Genomic DNA, 15,421 nt, shown 5'->3' on the forward strand with positions numbered 1-15,421 from the left:
AATTTCAGGCAGTTCCAATCACACGTAAGACTTGGAGATTAATATTTTTAAATTTGGTGAAATAGTTGAATTTTTTTTATCCAACTCGTACAAATTACAGTATATATATTTTTTAATTTTCTTTTTCATTTTTCACGTTTAATCATATGTTTGTGATACTACTGGGTAATAAAATGATACACATGTAAAATGTATATGACAAAATTCATGATTGAGAAAACAATTTGATAAATAATTTCTTGAATCAATCAAACTTGTCAACATTAGGAGTAAAATTATTTTTAACTACCAATGTTGATGATAAAATTGTATCATTTTAGATGTTAGATGTAAAATTGCTCTTAAGTGTAAACGTTAAAAGTATTTTTATATCTTATCTCTATTATAAAAAAATCGAAGCATTAACATGTTATCCATGTACTTTTAAGAAATAAGATTTGTTAGAAGTATTCCAAAAAAAATATTCCAATAAAGATACAATGATGTATTTTGTTGCCACATAGATTTAAGATATTTAAGTAAATTCATGAGGCTAACTAAATATGTGTAAAGTTGAAGATGCCCATAAGATAATCTAAACAAATACAATGGATCACTAATGTGGTAAATGGGCTTACGGCCCATTAGGCCCAACAAGTAGGATGGAAACGTCACGATTCATAAACTTCACGAGTAGTAAATAGAGAAAATTACATTAAAAGATAAGTTTCAAATTTATTTTATAGTTAAATAACCCTTTGAAGTTTAATAAATATATCAGAAATTCATTTTTTTATATATTAGTTTGTAATTAAAATCGAGTAAAAAAGTCTATGAATTCATCATTTTCTAATACTGATTTTCAATGAATTTGACAGAGCAATTTTTTCTAGGCATGACAAGTTTGAATAATTTAAGGAATTGTTAACTTTTATGTAAGTCATATATCTATTGTGGAAATAGCGAGTAGAAAATAGGGTTCTTTACGTAAAAATCATAACTGATAATAGTATTATTGTTTTATCCATATGAATAATTTAATTCTTAAAATATCAAAAACATTAAAATTTATTTTATAAATGTCAAGTAATCTTTTAAATAATTAATTGGTGAAATGCAGGCGGAAGATCCATTTTCTTTCAACTGCCATGCTATTTTTGGCTTGATAGAATTCAAAATATTGATTGACAAAATTGTAGATAAATTTTAAAACTTGAATTTTCTTGTAAATTTCCCTAGAAAATATGGCGATTTTAAGTAATTTTCTAAGAAAGTTGCCGGGCCAATGGGCTCAAATTTCCTAGCTGCAGACAAAATTATAGCCCAACCCTGGTCCAATTCCCTCTAGTAAATTAACGTACTATGCATAAAAATAGGGAAACTGAGAAAAATTAATGAAAAGAAAACTACAAAAGATAAGATAATGAATTTTAATAAAACACAAAATTTAGTAAAACACATCTAGAGAATTAGACACATTGTGACAGTAGACAAACATAAATCATCCATTCAAGACCATTACAAGATTGAATATTTTAGGTAAAATTAAATTAACTTAATATGAAATCTAATTTCAAAGGTTGGAATCAGTTGTGAGAAACTACAACCAGTTGTTTCCCCACATTTCGACCAGTAAAAAGGCCTATGAGAGCAGCTGGTCCGTTCTCTAGACCTTCCACAATGTCCTCAACATATTCTATCTTTCCTTCTCTTATGTAAGGCACCACAACTTCCAAAAACTTCTCATAACTATAATCAAACACAAAAAATCCTTGTATCCGAACCCTTTTATATACTATATTCATCAGGTTATAGGTACCTTCTGGCTCACCAAGGTTGTACTGTGATATCATTCCGCACACAGCTATGCGTCCGTGTGTTCTCATGTTCAGAAGCACCGCGTCTAACATTTTTCCCCCGACATTTTCAAAATATATGTCTATTCCTTCCGGGAAGTACCTGTTTTTATGTTCAATTTCATGAGCATTTGGTCACCAATTCTTCTCAAACATAATGTAACCATACTGACCTTTTCAGAGCAGCATTCAAGTCAGGTTCTTCTTTGTAATTGAATGCTTCATTATACCCAAATTTGTTCTTCAACAAATCTACCTGAACATAAATTAAAATAAATTGAGATTTTTTTTTTAACATGGATCAATTATAAAGTAACTACCTTTTCTTGACTTCCAGCACTTCCAACAACATAGCAACCCATCAATTTAGCGAATTGGCCGACAAGCTGACCGACTGCACCTGATGCTGCTGAAACATATACGTATTCTCCTTCCTTTGGATTACAAACCTCGTAGAATCCACCATATGCAGTCAATCCAGCCATCCCTAAGAATAACAAATGTGGTACTAATTAAACATGAAACTGATTTGGAACATAGACATGGACTCAGACACACAAAACGCTACTGAAGAGGAGTTTCCGTGCAACATAACCCACCACAGGCACATATAAATGGTTTTCTCATTTCTGTAAGTAGGAGCTACGTACCAAGAAGTCCAGTATAGTAAGAAAGGGGAAGATCAGTATGGTGAATTTTGAAGAGGGATTCAGGTGATGTGATGAGAGAATACTCTTCCCATCCGGTTGTTCCCCATACAAATTCTCCTTCTTTGAAGTTGGGGTTGCTTGATTCCACAACTTTGGCCACTCCAAACCCAGTTATTGGCTTCGTATTTTCATGGCCAACAGAGAATTTCATCAGTATCAATAGCCTAAGGCATAACTATTCTAGGCAGCAAGTATATGAATAATTAATTAACTAGAAAAAGAAAAACAGAAGAAAAGAGATTACAGAGCCTGGAGTGTAGGAGCTGAAGATGCTCGAAGACTGTTCGTCAGTGTTCATCAGCACTCGCATATAGGGATCACAGGAGAGATAGAGATTCTTGACAAGAATCCCAGTAGAATCTTGAGGTAATTTGAGGTTAATGGTACTAACATTCACTTGCATATCTGATTCCTTTGGGAAACCAGAAACATAATCTTTGAAAAGAACCTGTTTGTTACTCACAACTAGTTCATCACTGCTTGCCATTGTCAATCTCTACCTTAATTCTTCTTTGATTCAGTTACATGTGTGTTTTAGGGTCTCAATATGTATAGTGTGTGTGAGTGTGACATAGATAATGTGAGGTAGTGATAGAATATCATTGCTCAACGAAAGGTTTCACTAAACTTGAGGACCACAGCTTGATAGAAAAAGTCACATGCTTTAGGGACGTATTTATGACCACACAAATTTAATAATTCATCCCAGGATAAATTATTCCCTTTTGTCACCTTATAGCAATGATTTTTTTCTTGCCAAAAAGTTCTATTTCAGTGGTGAAATATCTCCAGAATGCGAGTTTTAACAACAGCTGGCCAAAACAGAGTCCCGGATGCCCGGCTATGTTGCACGGAAACGGATACGGAAACTGAAACGGAAACGATACTGGGAAACGGAATTTCTGAAAAACATAGGAAACAGAAACGTGGGGGAAATGTGTAAATATTAAAAATATAGGGGCATATTTATAAATATTAAAAATATAATAATACATTAAAAAGAAAAGATTGAAGAACAAGAGGAAGAAAGTCCAAGCTCAATCGAGATTAAAGAGACAAAGATTATATAAGAAAGAAATGTGGGCAAGATCTTTAAACCAAAGGATACATGGAAGGAATTATCTCTTAAATAGTAAGTTTCAATTTTCCTAATCTTAGATTGAATAAGAATTGCAAAATAGAAAGTTTGAATTTCCAGAATTTTAATCGAAATAGGTAGGGAAAACAGTTTAAAAATTGAGAGACGCGTTTCATATTTTGGGTAATTACGGAAACGTGCCTGGAAACGTTTCGTATCAGTTTCCGAGAGTTTCCGTTTCCCACATCTGCCGGAAACAGGGAAACGCATGTCATGAAGAGTTTCCGTGCTTCATAGATGCCCGGAGCTCAAATATTTAAAAACAATTTTTTTATAATGTCAATAAAAAAATCCAAAATTTTATATTAGTATTTAAAATTTTCAATGTGTGAACTTATGATTTTATAAAAAACTTATAATAATTACTTCATTTCTTTTAATTCTTTAACATAATATTTATTAATAGTAAAATTAAAAAAAAAAAAAAAATTCTTTTGAACATATAACATGATAAATATTTTGAAATGGACAAATGTTTTGTGCAGGACAACCTAATCTGGTAAGCTTGTCAACTATCTGAGCAATTTGCAAACTCAAAAACCAAATTAAGACAGTTTCAAATCCTGATTTATACCATATGACTTGTGTAAATTTATTATAGGATGAGTCTAGCTAATTTCATCGAGAAGTTGTGCTGTAGTTGGAGTCTAATAAAAAGGCAATGCGTATATGATCATATGAGAATAATTGGTTTTAAGAAATAGAAACAGTCAAGTACAGTAATGTTCACCTGGACCATGAATGATTAGGCTTGTTAGAATTCTAAGGTGGAGATTCAAAGAATCCTAAGACGTAGAGTTAATAAGTTTAGATCTAACGGTGAATGAACATTACTGCAGTCAAGTAACCTTGTTAGTGGTAAACATTTTAGAATTTCCAAATTTATTTGCAGATCGCTAGTCAATTGGACTCTACCATACTACCTACTTGATTAGACACACCTTTATTTCTTAACAAATTTTAACCATAATTGATATGTCTAAGGATGAGAAACTACAAGCACTTGTTTCCCGACATTTCGACCGGTGAACAGACTCGACCATTCTCTAAACCCTCCACAATGTCCTCCATATATTTTATCTTTCCTTCTTTAACATAAGGCACCACTACATCCAACAACTTCCCATATTCCACAAAATAGTCAAACACTGCAAATCCTTGAATTCGAACCCTTTTATATATCATACTCGTCAATTACATATAACATTCCGCACACAGCAATGCGTCCATGTGCTCTCATGTTCACAAGCACTGCATCTAACATTTTTCCCCCAACATTCTCAAATATATGTCTATTCCTTATGGGAATTAACTAATGAAAGTAAGTACCTTTTGTTGATTTCCAGCACTTCCAACAACATAGCAGCCATAAATTTATCGAATTGGCCAACAAGCTGACCCACTGCACCTGCTGCTGCTGCTGCAACATACATCTTTTCTCCTTTCTTCGGACCACAAACCTCATACAATCCAGCATATGCTGTCAATCCAGGCATCCCTAATCAAAACAAATGTGCTTTTTGAATCAAACACAGAGGAGAACAATACTCCAATTACTTAATTTACATCAACATTTCTTTTAGGAATAAGGTACAAATTTATCAATATAGTTATTAGAGGAAAACAAATTTAGATTCTACGTATGCAATGTTAGCATTAAAGTTAGCATTTTCAGACTCCATTAACTATGAATCCAACAGAATTATGATTTCCCGTTAATTTGGTTCCTAGTTTGTGCCACTAAAGGAACAAATATAACCCGAAAAACAGATCTAGAATTGCATTTTAAAACCATGCAATAATAGCATTAACTTCCGGGAGGGTGCTAATAGACTTCAGGTGGCACAAACATACAAACAAATTAACAAAAAATGAGCTTCCCATTAATGAACTATGAAATTAAATCACCTACGATATGTTAATGCTAATGAACTATGCTAATGTTGCACATTTCTATATGTTGCACAGTGCTAATGTTAATGCTAATGTTGCATAGTTCTATATGTTAATGTTAATCCCCTAAATCTATTCTTGCTGAATAGCCATGTTTCTCCAAAACAAAAACACAAAATAGCAGAACTAGACATATATATGGTGTTGTGTAGGTAGGCCTACAAAGAAGTCCGGTATAGTAAGTAAGGGGAAGATCAGTGCGGTGAATTTTGAAGAAGCCTTCGGGTGAATTTATGGGGGAGTACTCTTCCCATCCAGTTTTTCCCCATACCAAATCTCCTTCTTTGAAATTAGGGTTTTCTCGATTCCAATAATTTAACCACTCCAAACCCAGTAATTGGCTTTTCGTGTTTTCATCAACACACAAAAAATCATTTTCCAAGTTATTATATGCAATAGCAGATCCAATTAATTAAGTAGATAAAGAAAAACAGAAGAGAAGGAAGAACTTACAGAGCCTATAGAATAGGAACTGAAGATGCTTGAAGACTCTTGATTGGACTTCATAAGCATTCGCATATAGGGATGTAGAGATCACATGAGAGAGATAGATTTTTGACAAGAATCCCATTAGAATCATGAGATAAGTATCCAACCAATGTCACTTCATCCATATACACTGTTAAAAAATACCCTCCATATTATAACATTCTCTTAATAAATTATCTCTAATAGTTGGACACTTTATTTTATTTTAATGAATCCCACACATCATAATGTTTTATTTTAATCTAATTATTTATATTAATTTTTATTAAATAATACAAAAAAATCCCATAATTTAATTTATATGTTAAATCTTGATTTTTAGAATAAAATTATAATTAATTTTAAAATCCATCCCATATTAGAAAACAAATTTAGCCCAGAAAATATAATTGAGTAATAAATAATAATAAAAACTTCAATTTATGGGAAACTTGGGTTTGTATTTTCTATGCTTGTGTCTTTTTAAATTCGTAGAAAAGATGAGCAACGTGCAGTTCAACAACTGAATGTGACGCCCTCCTCTCCCTGTGCGACACGTCAGCGCATTGTTTCCCTTCTCCCACTGTACTGCCCTTTTGTTTCACACTCTTCAAATTTAAGAATACTGTCTAAATTTGGATACCATCCAAATCTAGATACTTATAAATTTTCCAACCTAATGGTTAGATACCCACTTTCATTCTTTTTTATTTGCAGTTCAGTCCCCTTTATAAACCACTAGGGGTGTTCTAACATTCACTTGCATATCTGATTCCGGGTAAATTAACATTATAGCCACTGAACTTTACCAATTTAACATTATAGCCACTGAATTTTACACCTTTTAACACCGGTGGCCACTCAACGCCTCAAAACGACCGTTGACAGTCTAAAAGTAAAAAATTCAAAGCGTTAATGATATTCTAAGGAACTGTAATTCTTGAAAATTTTCGTTTTGAGGTCATTTAGGTGTTGCTTTGTTAGGAGAAAAAGTGAATTTTTAGAGAGAAAAAACTCCAAAAAATGTGGTTTTGGAAAATAAAAAATGTGGTTTTATGGTAAATGTCATTCTGAATAATTTTAATTCTTGAATATTTTCATTTTGAGGTCGTTAATTGGCGTTAACGGTCACTTTAAGGAGTTAGTTAAAATTGAGTGGCCACCTGTGTTAAAAAGTGTAACGTTCAGTGATCATACCGTTAAGAATTGAAATTCAGTGGCCACAATATTTAAAATGGATAAAGTTGAGTGGCTATGAGTGTAATTTACCCATCTGATTCCTTTGGGAAACCAGAAACGTAGTTTTTGAGAATAACCTGCTTGTTACTCATTACTGCTTCACCAATGATAATTAGAGATATAAGAGCGTCCACGAATGGTTGCCAGCAATTTAGTTGGGTAGCAACAAGTTTAACAGGGACAATGACATAAAACACTATTTATAGCGACAATCCATAAGTAAGTACTGTGACGAAGCCGCTGTTGCTCACCCAACACGAGCGTACAAGGTCACAATTCACCCAAGACGACCATAGGGGTGAACAATCCGACTGGCACGAAAAGATTGACATAAAAAGCCATATGAAATATATATATATATATAAAATAACACGATTTTGACACAAAATTGCCACCTAACATCACACTACAAGCTACTAGTTTTTCAAAATTTTACAAGGTCAATTTTCTTTTTTTATTAATTAACAATAACTACCCAAATTATAATTTACAAGGATCGAAAGGGTAAATTAACATATTACTTTACCTAACTCGCCAAATATGATACGTATACCAACACATGCCAAATCCAGCGCCAGTGATGGAGCCGTGACTCTCAAGTGCTTAGAATTTGCATTTTAGGAAAAAAAACTTATTACTACATTATTTAACAAGCTAAAATATGTTATAACAACTCTAGTGGTTTGTTACAACATATAAGATAGTAACAACAAGGTAATGATCACTTAAAATTAGTCTAGGTAATGAAAATAATTTTCTAGAGAGAGTTTGCATCTTTTTACTAGTGCATGGTCATACTATTTATATAGGTATGAGCTATACTATCGCGGGCTTGGTTTAATGGACTTCACTGCTATTTAACTGATTATGAAATGTTGAATGGACTGGTTCCGGAATGTTGCAAGGCTAGGGGCTTATATTTCTTATCAATTGCTATAATTGTTTGTTTAGCATGTAAAGAAAGATGTTGAGAATAAGACATAATACAAGCCTGCCAAACAAACGTCTCTCTTTATCAACCATTTAAGGAAGTATTCAGATTGGAAGTCTCCAACGCCAGAAGTCAGAAGGCGATCATTGACGCGCGGCTCAACGATTGACAGAAGCCTGATTTCGTCAACGACAACTTTTTCCTTATGGATAAATTGGTTTAATGGCCAGAAGCATTTTATAAGATAGAAGAGGATTTTCCCTCCAACGTCTCTTTTGAATTTCAAACGATCCTCTCTAAATGCTCCACTATAAAAGCCAACTCAAGAATTCATCCTCACAACTGATCTTCACACGAAAAAGAGATAAAATCTTCAAGTGAAAAACTAGAGCAAAATAGCTATACACATTCATTTTCATATTTGTGTAAATTCATTAGAGAGAGAATAGTTCAATTGATTTCTATATCAGAACCAATTTCTATTGTAAATCAGAAGCTCTGTTATTTCTTCGGTTATAAGCGAGAATAACAAGAGAGATAGATAACTGATTGTGTTGTAAAGGAATGTACTTTACAGAAGCTCTATCTATTGTAAAAGGTTTGTGCTCGACCCATGAAAGAGTACTTCAGTGCATTAAATCTCGAAAGAAAGAATTATGAGGACTGGATGTAGGCAAGAGGCCGAACCAGTATAAATCTGCTGAATAACTTACTTCTTAACTCTGCCTTTATCACATATGATTATATTGCTTGCTCTGATCTATTTATCCCACACAAAAGCTCTAATTATTGTACGCATGTCAACTATCATCTATCTTAAGAATATTCAGAAGCTCTACTAAATGAGTTGTCCTCTGAGCGCATACGTCAGAAGCAGAATCAAGCTCAGTATACTGATTAACTCAGTAGACTGAACTTTGTCTCTGATTCCGAAGCTTGCCTCTGTACTTGCCATTGAACGATAGGAGAAAAATTAATTAAAGGTTAAATTAACCAATAGTTCCATTCACCCCCTTTTGAAACTAATCTAACCTCACATGAGACCAACAACATTCTTTATAAAAAAGAGAAACACCTAAAGAAGCATAAGGTTACAAAGCTAGATACAAAGTAAGAAAATGTACACAAGATAAAATAAAACAAGCTTTGAAAGAACAAATACATAGAGAGAGGAAATCTATAGAGAGGGGGAAGGTGCACATTTTTCTTCTCCACCTCCCACTTATTTATAGACAAAAGAAAGGAGTTGTCCCCTTTTTTTTTAGCTAGCTAGCCACTAATGAGAGGTGTGCAAATTTGTCTAGATGACTGATCTTTGAAGTATTTTTTTCTTTATATGTTTCATAGTTAGACTAAAATAATTAAATAAAGAATATTTTTTCCTTCAATAGGAATTTTCTTTAAAAAAGACCATATAAGTCCTAGGGGAAACCCGTCTAAGGCAAGGCAAATTTTGAGCAGCCACCAAGGCGATTCCTCTAAGACAAGACAAATCTCAACCAACCACCAATTCGATCCCTCTAAGATGAGGCAAATCTCGATATGCCACTAAATGTGACCCCCCTCTAAAATGAGACAAATATCAATAAACCATCAATGTGACCCGTCTAAGACGAGGCGAATCTTAACTAGCCACAAAGGCTACCGCTCAAAGATGAGGAAGATTCTGACACCATCTAAACGACATAAGCCGATTTCAGGTAAAAGCATGGCAGTGTACTAATAGGTAAGGAATGGAACTACTTTGTGTTTATCTTTCAATCGAAGAGGAAACACAATAAAATATAATCGATTGAAAGATGTTTAACGTGACTGAATTAGTTAAAATGGTCAAAGCCACCCCAAACACAATAGGGTATACGCTTGATGCCCAAACAACCAGTTGGTCTCATAGATGTGTTCTCCCTCCCTCATCTATCTTTGGCATTACACTCAAGTATCTTTGAGCCAATTTTTAAATACGGATTGAAAACACTTAAGCGAGAGGCAACATGTGAGTACAAATTTGCGGTTCTGGTGATGTAAGTGACTTATCCAAAAACGAAGAAGCACCAATCAAATTCTGAAGTGCATATGATCGATGGAAATGCTGGAGTTACTGAACGATAAAGACTCGGAAGGTTTGAAATGCTAAAAACCAAACACATAAAGTCGTAGGATCATGCACCATAGAGTTTGTCACGACCTCGAGAGGTGTAGATCGAAAAACAAATCGCAACTCCACCCGGTGGAGCCTGCGCTCACAAATAGTTTTTTGAGGGAAGATAATCATTAGTTGGCTGCCGTCTAGAAGGTACTAACCACAACTAGCACCATTTAGGGTGTGCTATAAAAAACACATTTCCTAAAGGGTTGAGGGGGACAAACAATGAAAGAAAGTAAAAAAAAGTTACAGAGAGAAAGTTCACGTAATCTTCGAGAGAGAAAGAAAAAAAAGTCGTCAAAAAGCATTTCATTTTGACATGAGGTTTTAGATGCTAGAAATTCAAAAAATCCATATAGAGATTGGAAGCACTCAAAGAGGACTCCAAGTGCTTAATCTACACCAAATATATACTAGAGGCATGCTCCAAGAGTAACACTAAGAGGCATAAAATCCCTCAATCTCTTTCTTTCTTGATTTATTTATTTCTTGTGTTTGTGAGACTATTTTGAAATATATCTTATTGTTTTGACGCTTTGGTTTTGAAATTAATGTTTTAAATAAAAAAAGTATTTTCAAGTAAAGATTTGATAAAGATTTTCAAAACTATGTTTAGTAAAGCTTTTGAATCATTTTCAATAAAAAAATTTCAAATAGTTTAAAGTCGCGTTTTGAACCAGTTTCAATAAAAAGGTTTTAAAATCATTTTGAATAAAACTCGTGTCAAAAGAACAATTTATATCTTATAAAAGTTCATACGTATTTATATTGTGTTAGTATATAAATGTATATAACTGTAAATTGACATTGCAATTATAGAAAAAATCATATACTAAGTTTAAATTTATTTAACAATTAGTAAGTAGGTGATTGTCCACGAACCTAGTCTTTGGAAGGTAAAAATAGTCCCTCATAACCAGCCTTAGCGCACTTTCCATATTGGCTGGAACCAGGTGCCAACTCTATCGTTTGGAAACCAAGTGTACGCGATACTATTCCTCACGAGTCTGACACCAGACTACGCAGTGGAATTATTGGGCTCCTCCGAAAGTAAGCAAGATTTACATGATGCCCCATTTACTGTCCATCGAATGTAACAACTAAGGATGTGATGATCCAGGTGCGAATTTCCAGCTGCTCACACCGAGTCACATACAATGTTAAAGGCAATACCTCCAACACCACTTGACTCGCCGAGTCATTTCTTGACTTGGTAAGAAACGTGTTGTGGGGAACAATTTTCACTCTTTCTGTTGTAAATTGACGCATTTTTACCATTTTCTTGTCTTTTAATAGCTAGGGTTTTTGAGATAATTTACCCTTTAAGATTAGGGGAGTATGAATTAATGTCTTTATAAATGAATAGTCAACTTTTATCATGTTTAACAAATCAATTTCAAAATTTCTCTCGAGTTAGGGTTTTTGACGCAAAATTGGGTGTTTTTCATTCCATTCAAATTTAGCTTAAGAATGATTTGGTGGTTTGGTTGAAGGTTAAAACATCACTATCTTCTTTCTCTCAACCCATCTATGCATATAAAAAAAAAAAAGACCTTGAAACGTGCCATCCATCTGAATTGATTTTCCTAACATATATGAGATGGAAAACAAATTTCCTTAGGGAATGCACATTGGAATAAGAGATGATTAAAAGATTTCCTGGCTTGATTACAGAGACAACAACCAGAAATGACAACTAAATGTTGAATTTATCATTCATGTTGCCTTTATTAAAAAAGAAAAGAAGAAGAAGAATTATATAATCTGTTAGATGTAGCCTTCATAGCTCGTGACTGCATTCTTATTTTGTTATGCTAATTCTGTTGCCTCAATTGGCACTCAAACCCCAATACATCTACTCCTTCCTTTTTAACGATAAAAAAACTCCTAATTACAACATATCATATATCTCCATATGTCCCGCCGGCAGAAATCAAAACCAATGAGTCCATTCATTCTTGTGGTTTTCTTCTTCCTTTCCTTGGCTTCATCCTTAGAATACAACGTCCTAAATTATGGAGCCAATGCAGATGGAAAAACTGACTCAACCAAGGCTTTTATTGCTGCATGGACACAAGCTTGTGCATCTAATATTTCTGCTGCCATTAAGGTACCTTCAGGGAGATTCCTGGTTAGTAAAATTGAATTTAAGGGTCCGTGCAACAACACTGCAATTTCAGTGAGTGTAGAAGGAACACTTGTGGCTCCATCTGATTATTGGGTTCTGGGAGATGCTGGATATTGGCTCATTTTTCAGTATGTTGATGGGATTACTCTGTCTGGTGGTGTGCTTGATGCTCAAGGTTCTAGTTTGTGGTCCTGCAAGTCTTCTTCCAAGAACTGTCCCTCTGGTGCAACGGTATGTCAACTTTTTTTCCACAATAAGTAAATGTTACTGATAATATCCAAGCTTTATTTTAGTACTCTAATTTGTAGAATATAGCACAAGAATTTTAGTTACTGCTTCAAATGGGATTGAACTTCAATGATTAATGATCTTTTCTCAGTTTGCTATTATACAAGTGTAAATTAAAGCTTAGTGTTTCTTTATTGCATCTCTCAAGGAATTACCTAGGTCGTATTCTTGCTTTGAGTTTTAAAATCTTTACCAAGGAAGGGCGTTGGACGTCTAATCCTATATTGTTAATTATTGTTCCCTGTCTCACAAAAAAATTGTTTTTGACCAGCTTTTTTTTTTTTTTTAAGCTTATTTGGTAAAACTTAGTTAATTGCTAATGACTGTTTGTATAAAATGATAAATAAAGACATTTATATTTTATGAGTATTATTTTTTCTTAAAATAATTCATATTCTTAATTACATTTAAAAAAAATGAATATATGCGTGCTATAATTTAGGTCTTTATAACATTTAATGGTAGAAAAAAACAAAGTAAAACTTACTTTGTCAAAAACAAAGTAAACAAAGAAGACACATATTTAAACAATGTAGTTATTATTTTAAAGTCTAGTATTTGATTTCACTAATATTCAAATCAAGATTCCATTGATTTTTTTTAAAGTAAATTTATATACAAAAAATTATTAATAGGGATCTTTTCAATATGTTTAGAGCTCCTTAGGCCCCTACTTACGGGCCTTTGTGGCCTGCCTTTAGCACTGGCCCTGTCTGAATGATCAAGACCAATTTAATCCTAGACCATTTATTATATAACTTTTTGTAATTTGTTACCTCTCAATATTTAATGAATTCATTTTTCCATATAAAAATAAATATTATTATTATTATTATTGAGAAGTAGAATAAGTTTTTTTTTTTTTTAATGAAAGAAGTAGAATAAGTTAATTGAGTGCACAAATTGATGGGCACAACAATTATAGTACTCTAATTCATTGATAGTTCACTTGACATAATACAGTTGAAAATCACGTGCAAATATTAAACCCCTTCAATTCAATACTTTAAAATCATTTCCAATAGTTGAGTAGGCCTAATCCTACACATCTATATATTTTGAGGGATTGTTTTGATATAGTACTAACGGTTTTCTATACAATTATACAATTATGATGTGCAGTCCCTAACATTTTCGAATTCAAACAACATACTTATCAATGGATTAACATCACTTGATAGCCAAATGTTCAATATTGACATTAATGGCTGCCACAACGTCAAATTACAAGGTGTTCAAGTCTCCTCTTCCGTTCATAGCCCAAACACCGACGGCATCCATATTCAACTTTCCAATAACGTATCAATCTTCAACTCAACCATCGGAACTGGTGATGATTGCATTTCAATTGGCCCTGGTGCTACCAATTTGTGGATTCAAGACATTTTTTGTGGTCCTGGCCATGGGATCAGGTAACTATTAATTAACTAACTACCCTGTCATACATGCGGACCCAGATTTTTTTGCGATAAAAAATCAGCGACGGAAAAGCGGTCCCAAAATCAGCGGCGGAAAATTGTATATGTTTACGACGGAATATTCCGCCGTTAAATATAAGTTTTCATTTTTTTCTCCGAAGTCGGGGTAGTTCTGCCCGAGAGTAATTTTTATTTTCTGGATTTATTAATAATTGCAGCATAGGAAGTCTAGGAAAGGATTTCGAAGAGGCTGGAGTGGAAAATGTGACGGTTAAAACAGTGAGATTCAATAGCACACAGAATGGTGTAAGAATAAAATCTTGGGGTAGACCTAGTAATGGATTTGCAACAAGTATCCTTTTCCAAAATATTACTATGGTTGATGTCCAAAATCCAATCGTGATTGATCAGAATTACTGCCCTCATAGCATAAATTGTCCTGGCCAGGTAACTAATTAGTAAAATATTAATTAATTTTTCTCATATTACATGCATGATTTGGATGGAATATAATGAATTAATATCTTCAAACTGTTAATAATTCCACAGGATTCTGGAGTTAAAATTAGTGACATAACGTACCAAGACATACATGGAACCTCAGCAACAGAAGTTGCGGTGAAATTTGATTGTAGCGAAAATAATCCGTGCACAGGGATCGTGATAGATAATGTAAAACTGAGTGAGAAGAGTAATGGAGCAGCAGATTCATGTTGTAAAAATGCATATGGAATGACTTCAGGTTATGTGCAGCCCAGCAGCTGCTTGTTATAAGCCACAACTAACTCAGTATGGTTCATTAGGATTTGGTTAAAAAAAAATTGTCTGCAGAGCAAATCAAAAGATACATATATGCATATTTAGGTATAGTTCTAGCTTGGATGAGTTGCTACTATCTTAATTATTACAAAATATATGGAAGGATCTCAATAGGTAAAAGCAAGGATTAGTAGTTTTAGCTAGCAAACTATTTATTCCATATATATTATATATGTAATTATGAAATTATTTATTGTACATATTTATAAGTATATAAAATAGAGTAAGACTAATTTAATTAAAATATTCTATAAATATTTATATTATAACATGCATGTTATTTGAAAAGCAACTTCAGTATCTGTATCATTTTTTTTTACAATGAACTGGTATCTCGTCCACTCAAATGAT

The 15,421-nt window shown here is 33.3% G+C and overlaps 2 protein-coding genes across 3 annotated transcripts; one reads left to right on the forward strand and one right to left on the reverse strand.

Moving 5' to 3' along the window:
- Positions 1-1,395: 1,395 nt before the first annotated feature.
- On the reverse strand, positions 1,396-6,245 carry LOC136218040 (2-alkenal reductase (NADP(+)-dependent)-like). Of its 2 annotated transcripts, XM_066004764.1 has the most exons (7): positions 6,090-6,245; positions 5,013-5,181; positions 2,790-3,447; positions 2,486-2,663; positions 2,156-2,322; positions 2,009-2,091; positions 1,396-1,938 (listed from the first exon to the last, which is right to left on the reverse strand). In XM_066004764.1, exons 3-7 carry the CDS (start codon positions 3,030-3,032, stop codon positions 1,566-1,568), a joined length of 1,044 nt encoding a protein of 347 aa, XP_065860836.1. In that variant the 5' UTR covers positions 3,033-3,447; positions 5,013-5,181; positions 6,090-6,245; the 3' UTR covers positions 1,396-1,565. The 2 variants fall into 2 exon arrangements, with proteins under 2 accessions (XP_065860836.1, XP_065860837.1); XM_066004765.1 differs by lacking the exons at positions 5,013-5,181; positions 6,090-6,245 and having other exon boundaries at positions 2,790-4,971.
- Positions 6,246-12,332: 6,087 nt separating this feature from the next.
- LOC136220420 (polygalacturonase-like) lies at positions 12,333-15,088 on the forward strand. The gene is made up of 4 exons (XM_066008240.1): positions 12,333-12,776; positions 13,956-14,245; positions 14,470-14,698; positions 14,801-15,088. Exons 1-4 carry the CDS (start codon positions 12,333-12,335, stop codon positions 15,023-15,025), a joined length of 1,188 nt encoding a protein of 395 aa, XP_065864312.1. The 3' UTR covers positions 15,026-15,088.
- The last annotated feature ends 333 nt before the right edge of the window (positions 15,089-15,421 follow it).

This window comes from Euphorbia lathyris, chromosome 2 (assembly GCF_963576675.1).
Source record: "Euphorbia lathyris chromosome 2, ddEupLath1.1, whole genome shotgun sequence".
Classification (NCBI taxonomy): Eukaryota; Viridiplantae; Streptophyta; class Magnoliopsida; order Malpighiales; family Euphorbiaceae; genus Euphorbia; species Euphorbia lathyris.

Coding starts and splice junctions, on each gene's coding strand:
- LOC136220420 (XM_066008240.1), top strand. CDS start 12,333: ATGTCCCGCCGGCAGAAATCAAAACCAATGAGTCCATTCATTCTTGTG. Junction 14,246..14,469: donor GGTCCTGGCCATGGGATCAG/GTAACTATTAAT, acceptor TAATAATTGCAG/CATAGGAAGTCTAGGAAAGG. Junction 14,699..14,800: donor GCATAAATTGTCCTGGCCAG/GTAACTAATTAG, acceptor ATAATTCCACAG/GATTCTGGAGTTAAAATTAG.
- LOC136218040 (XM_066004764.1), bottom strand. CDS start 3,032: ATGGCAAGCAGTGATGAACTAGTTGTGAGTAACAAACAGGTTCTTTTC. Junction 2,664..2,789: donor GCTCCTACACTCCAGGCTCT/GTAATCTCTTTT, acceptor GAAAATACGAAG/CCAATAACTGGGTTTGGAGT. Junction 2,092..2,155: donor GTGCTGGAAGTCAAGAAAAG/GTAGTTACTTTA, acceptor ATTTATGTTCAG/GTAGATTTGTTGAAGAACAA.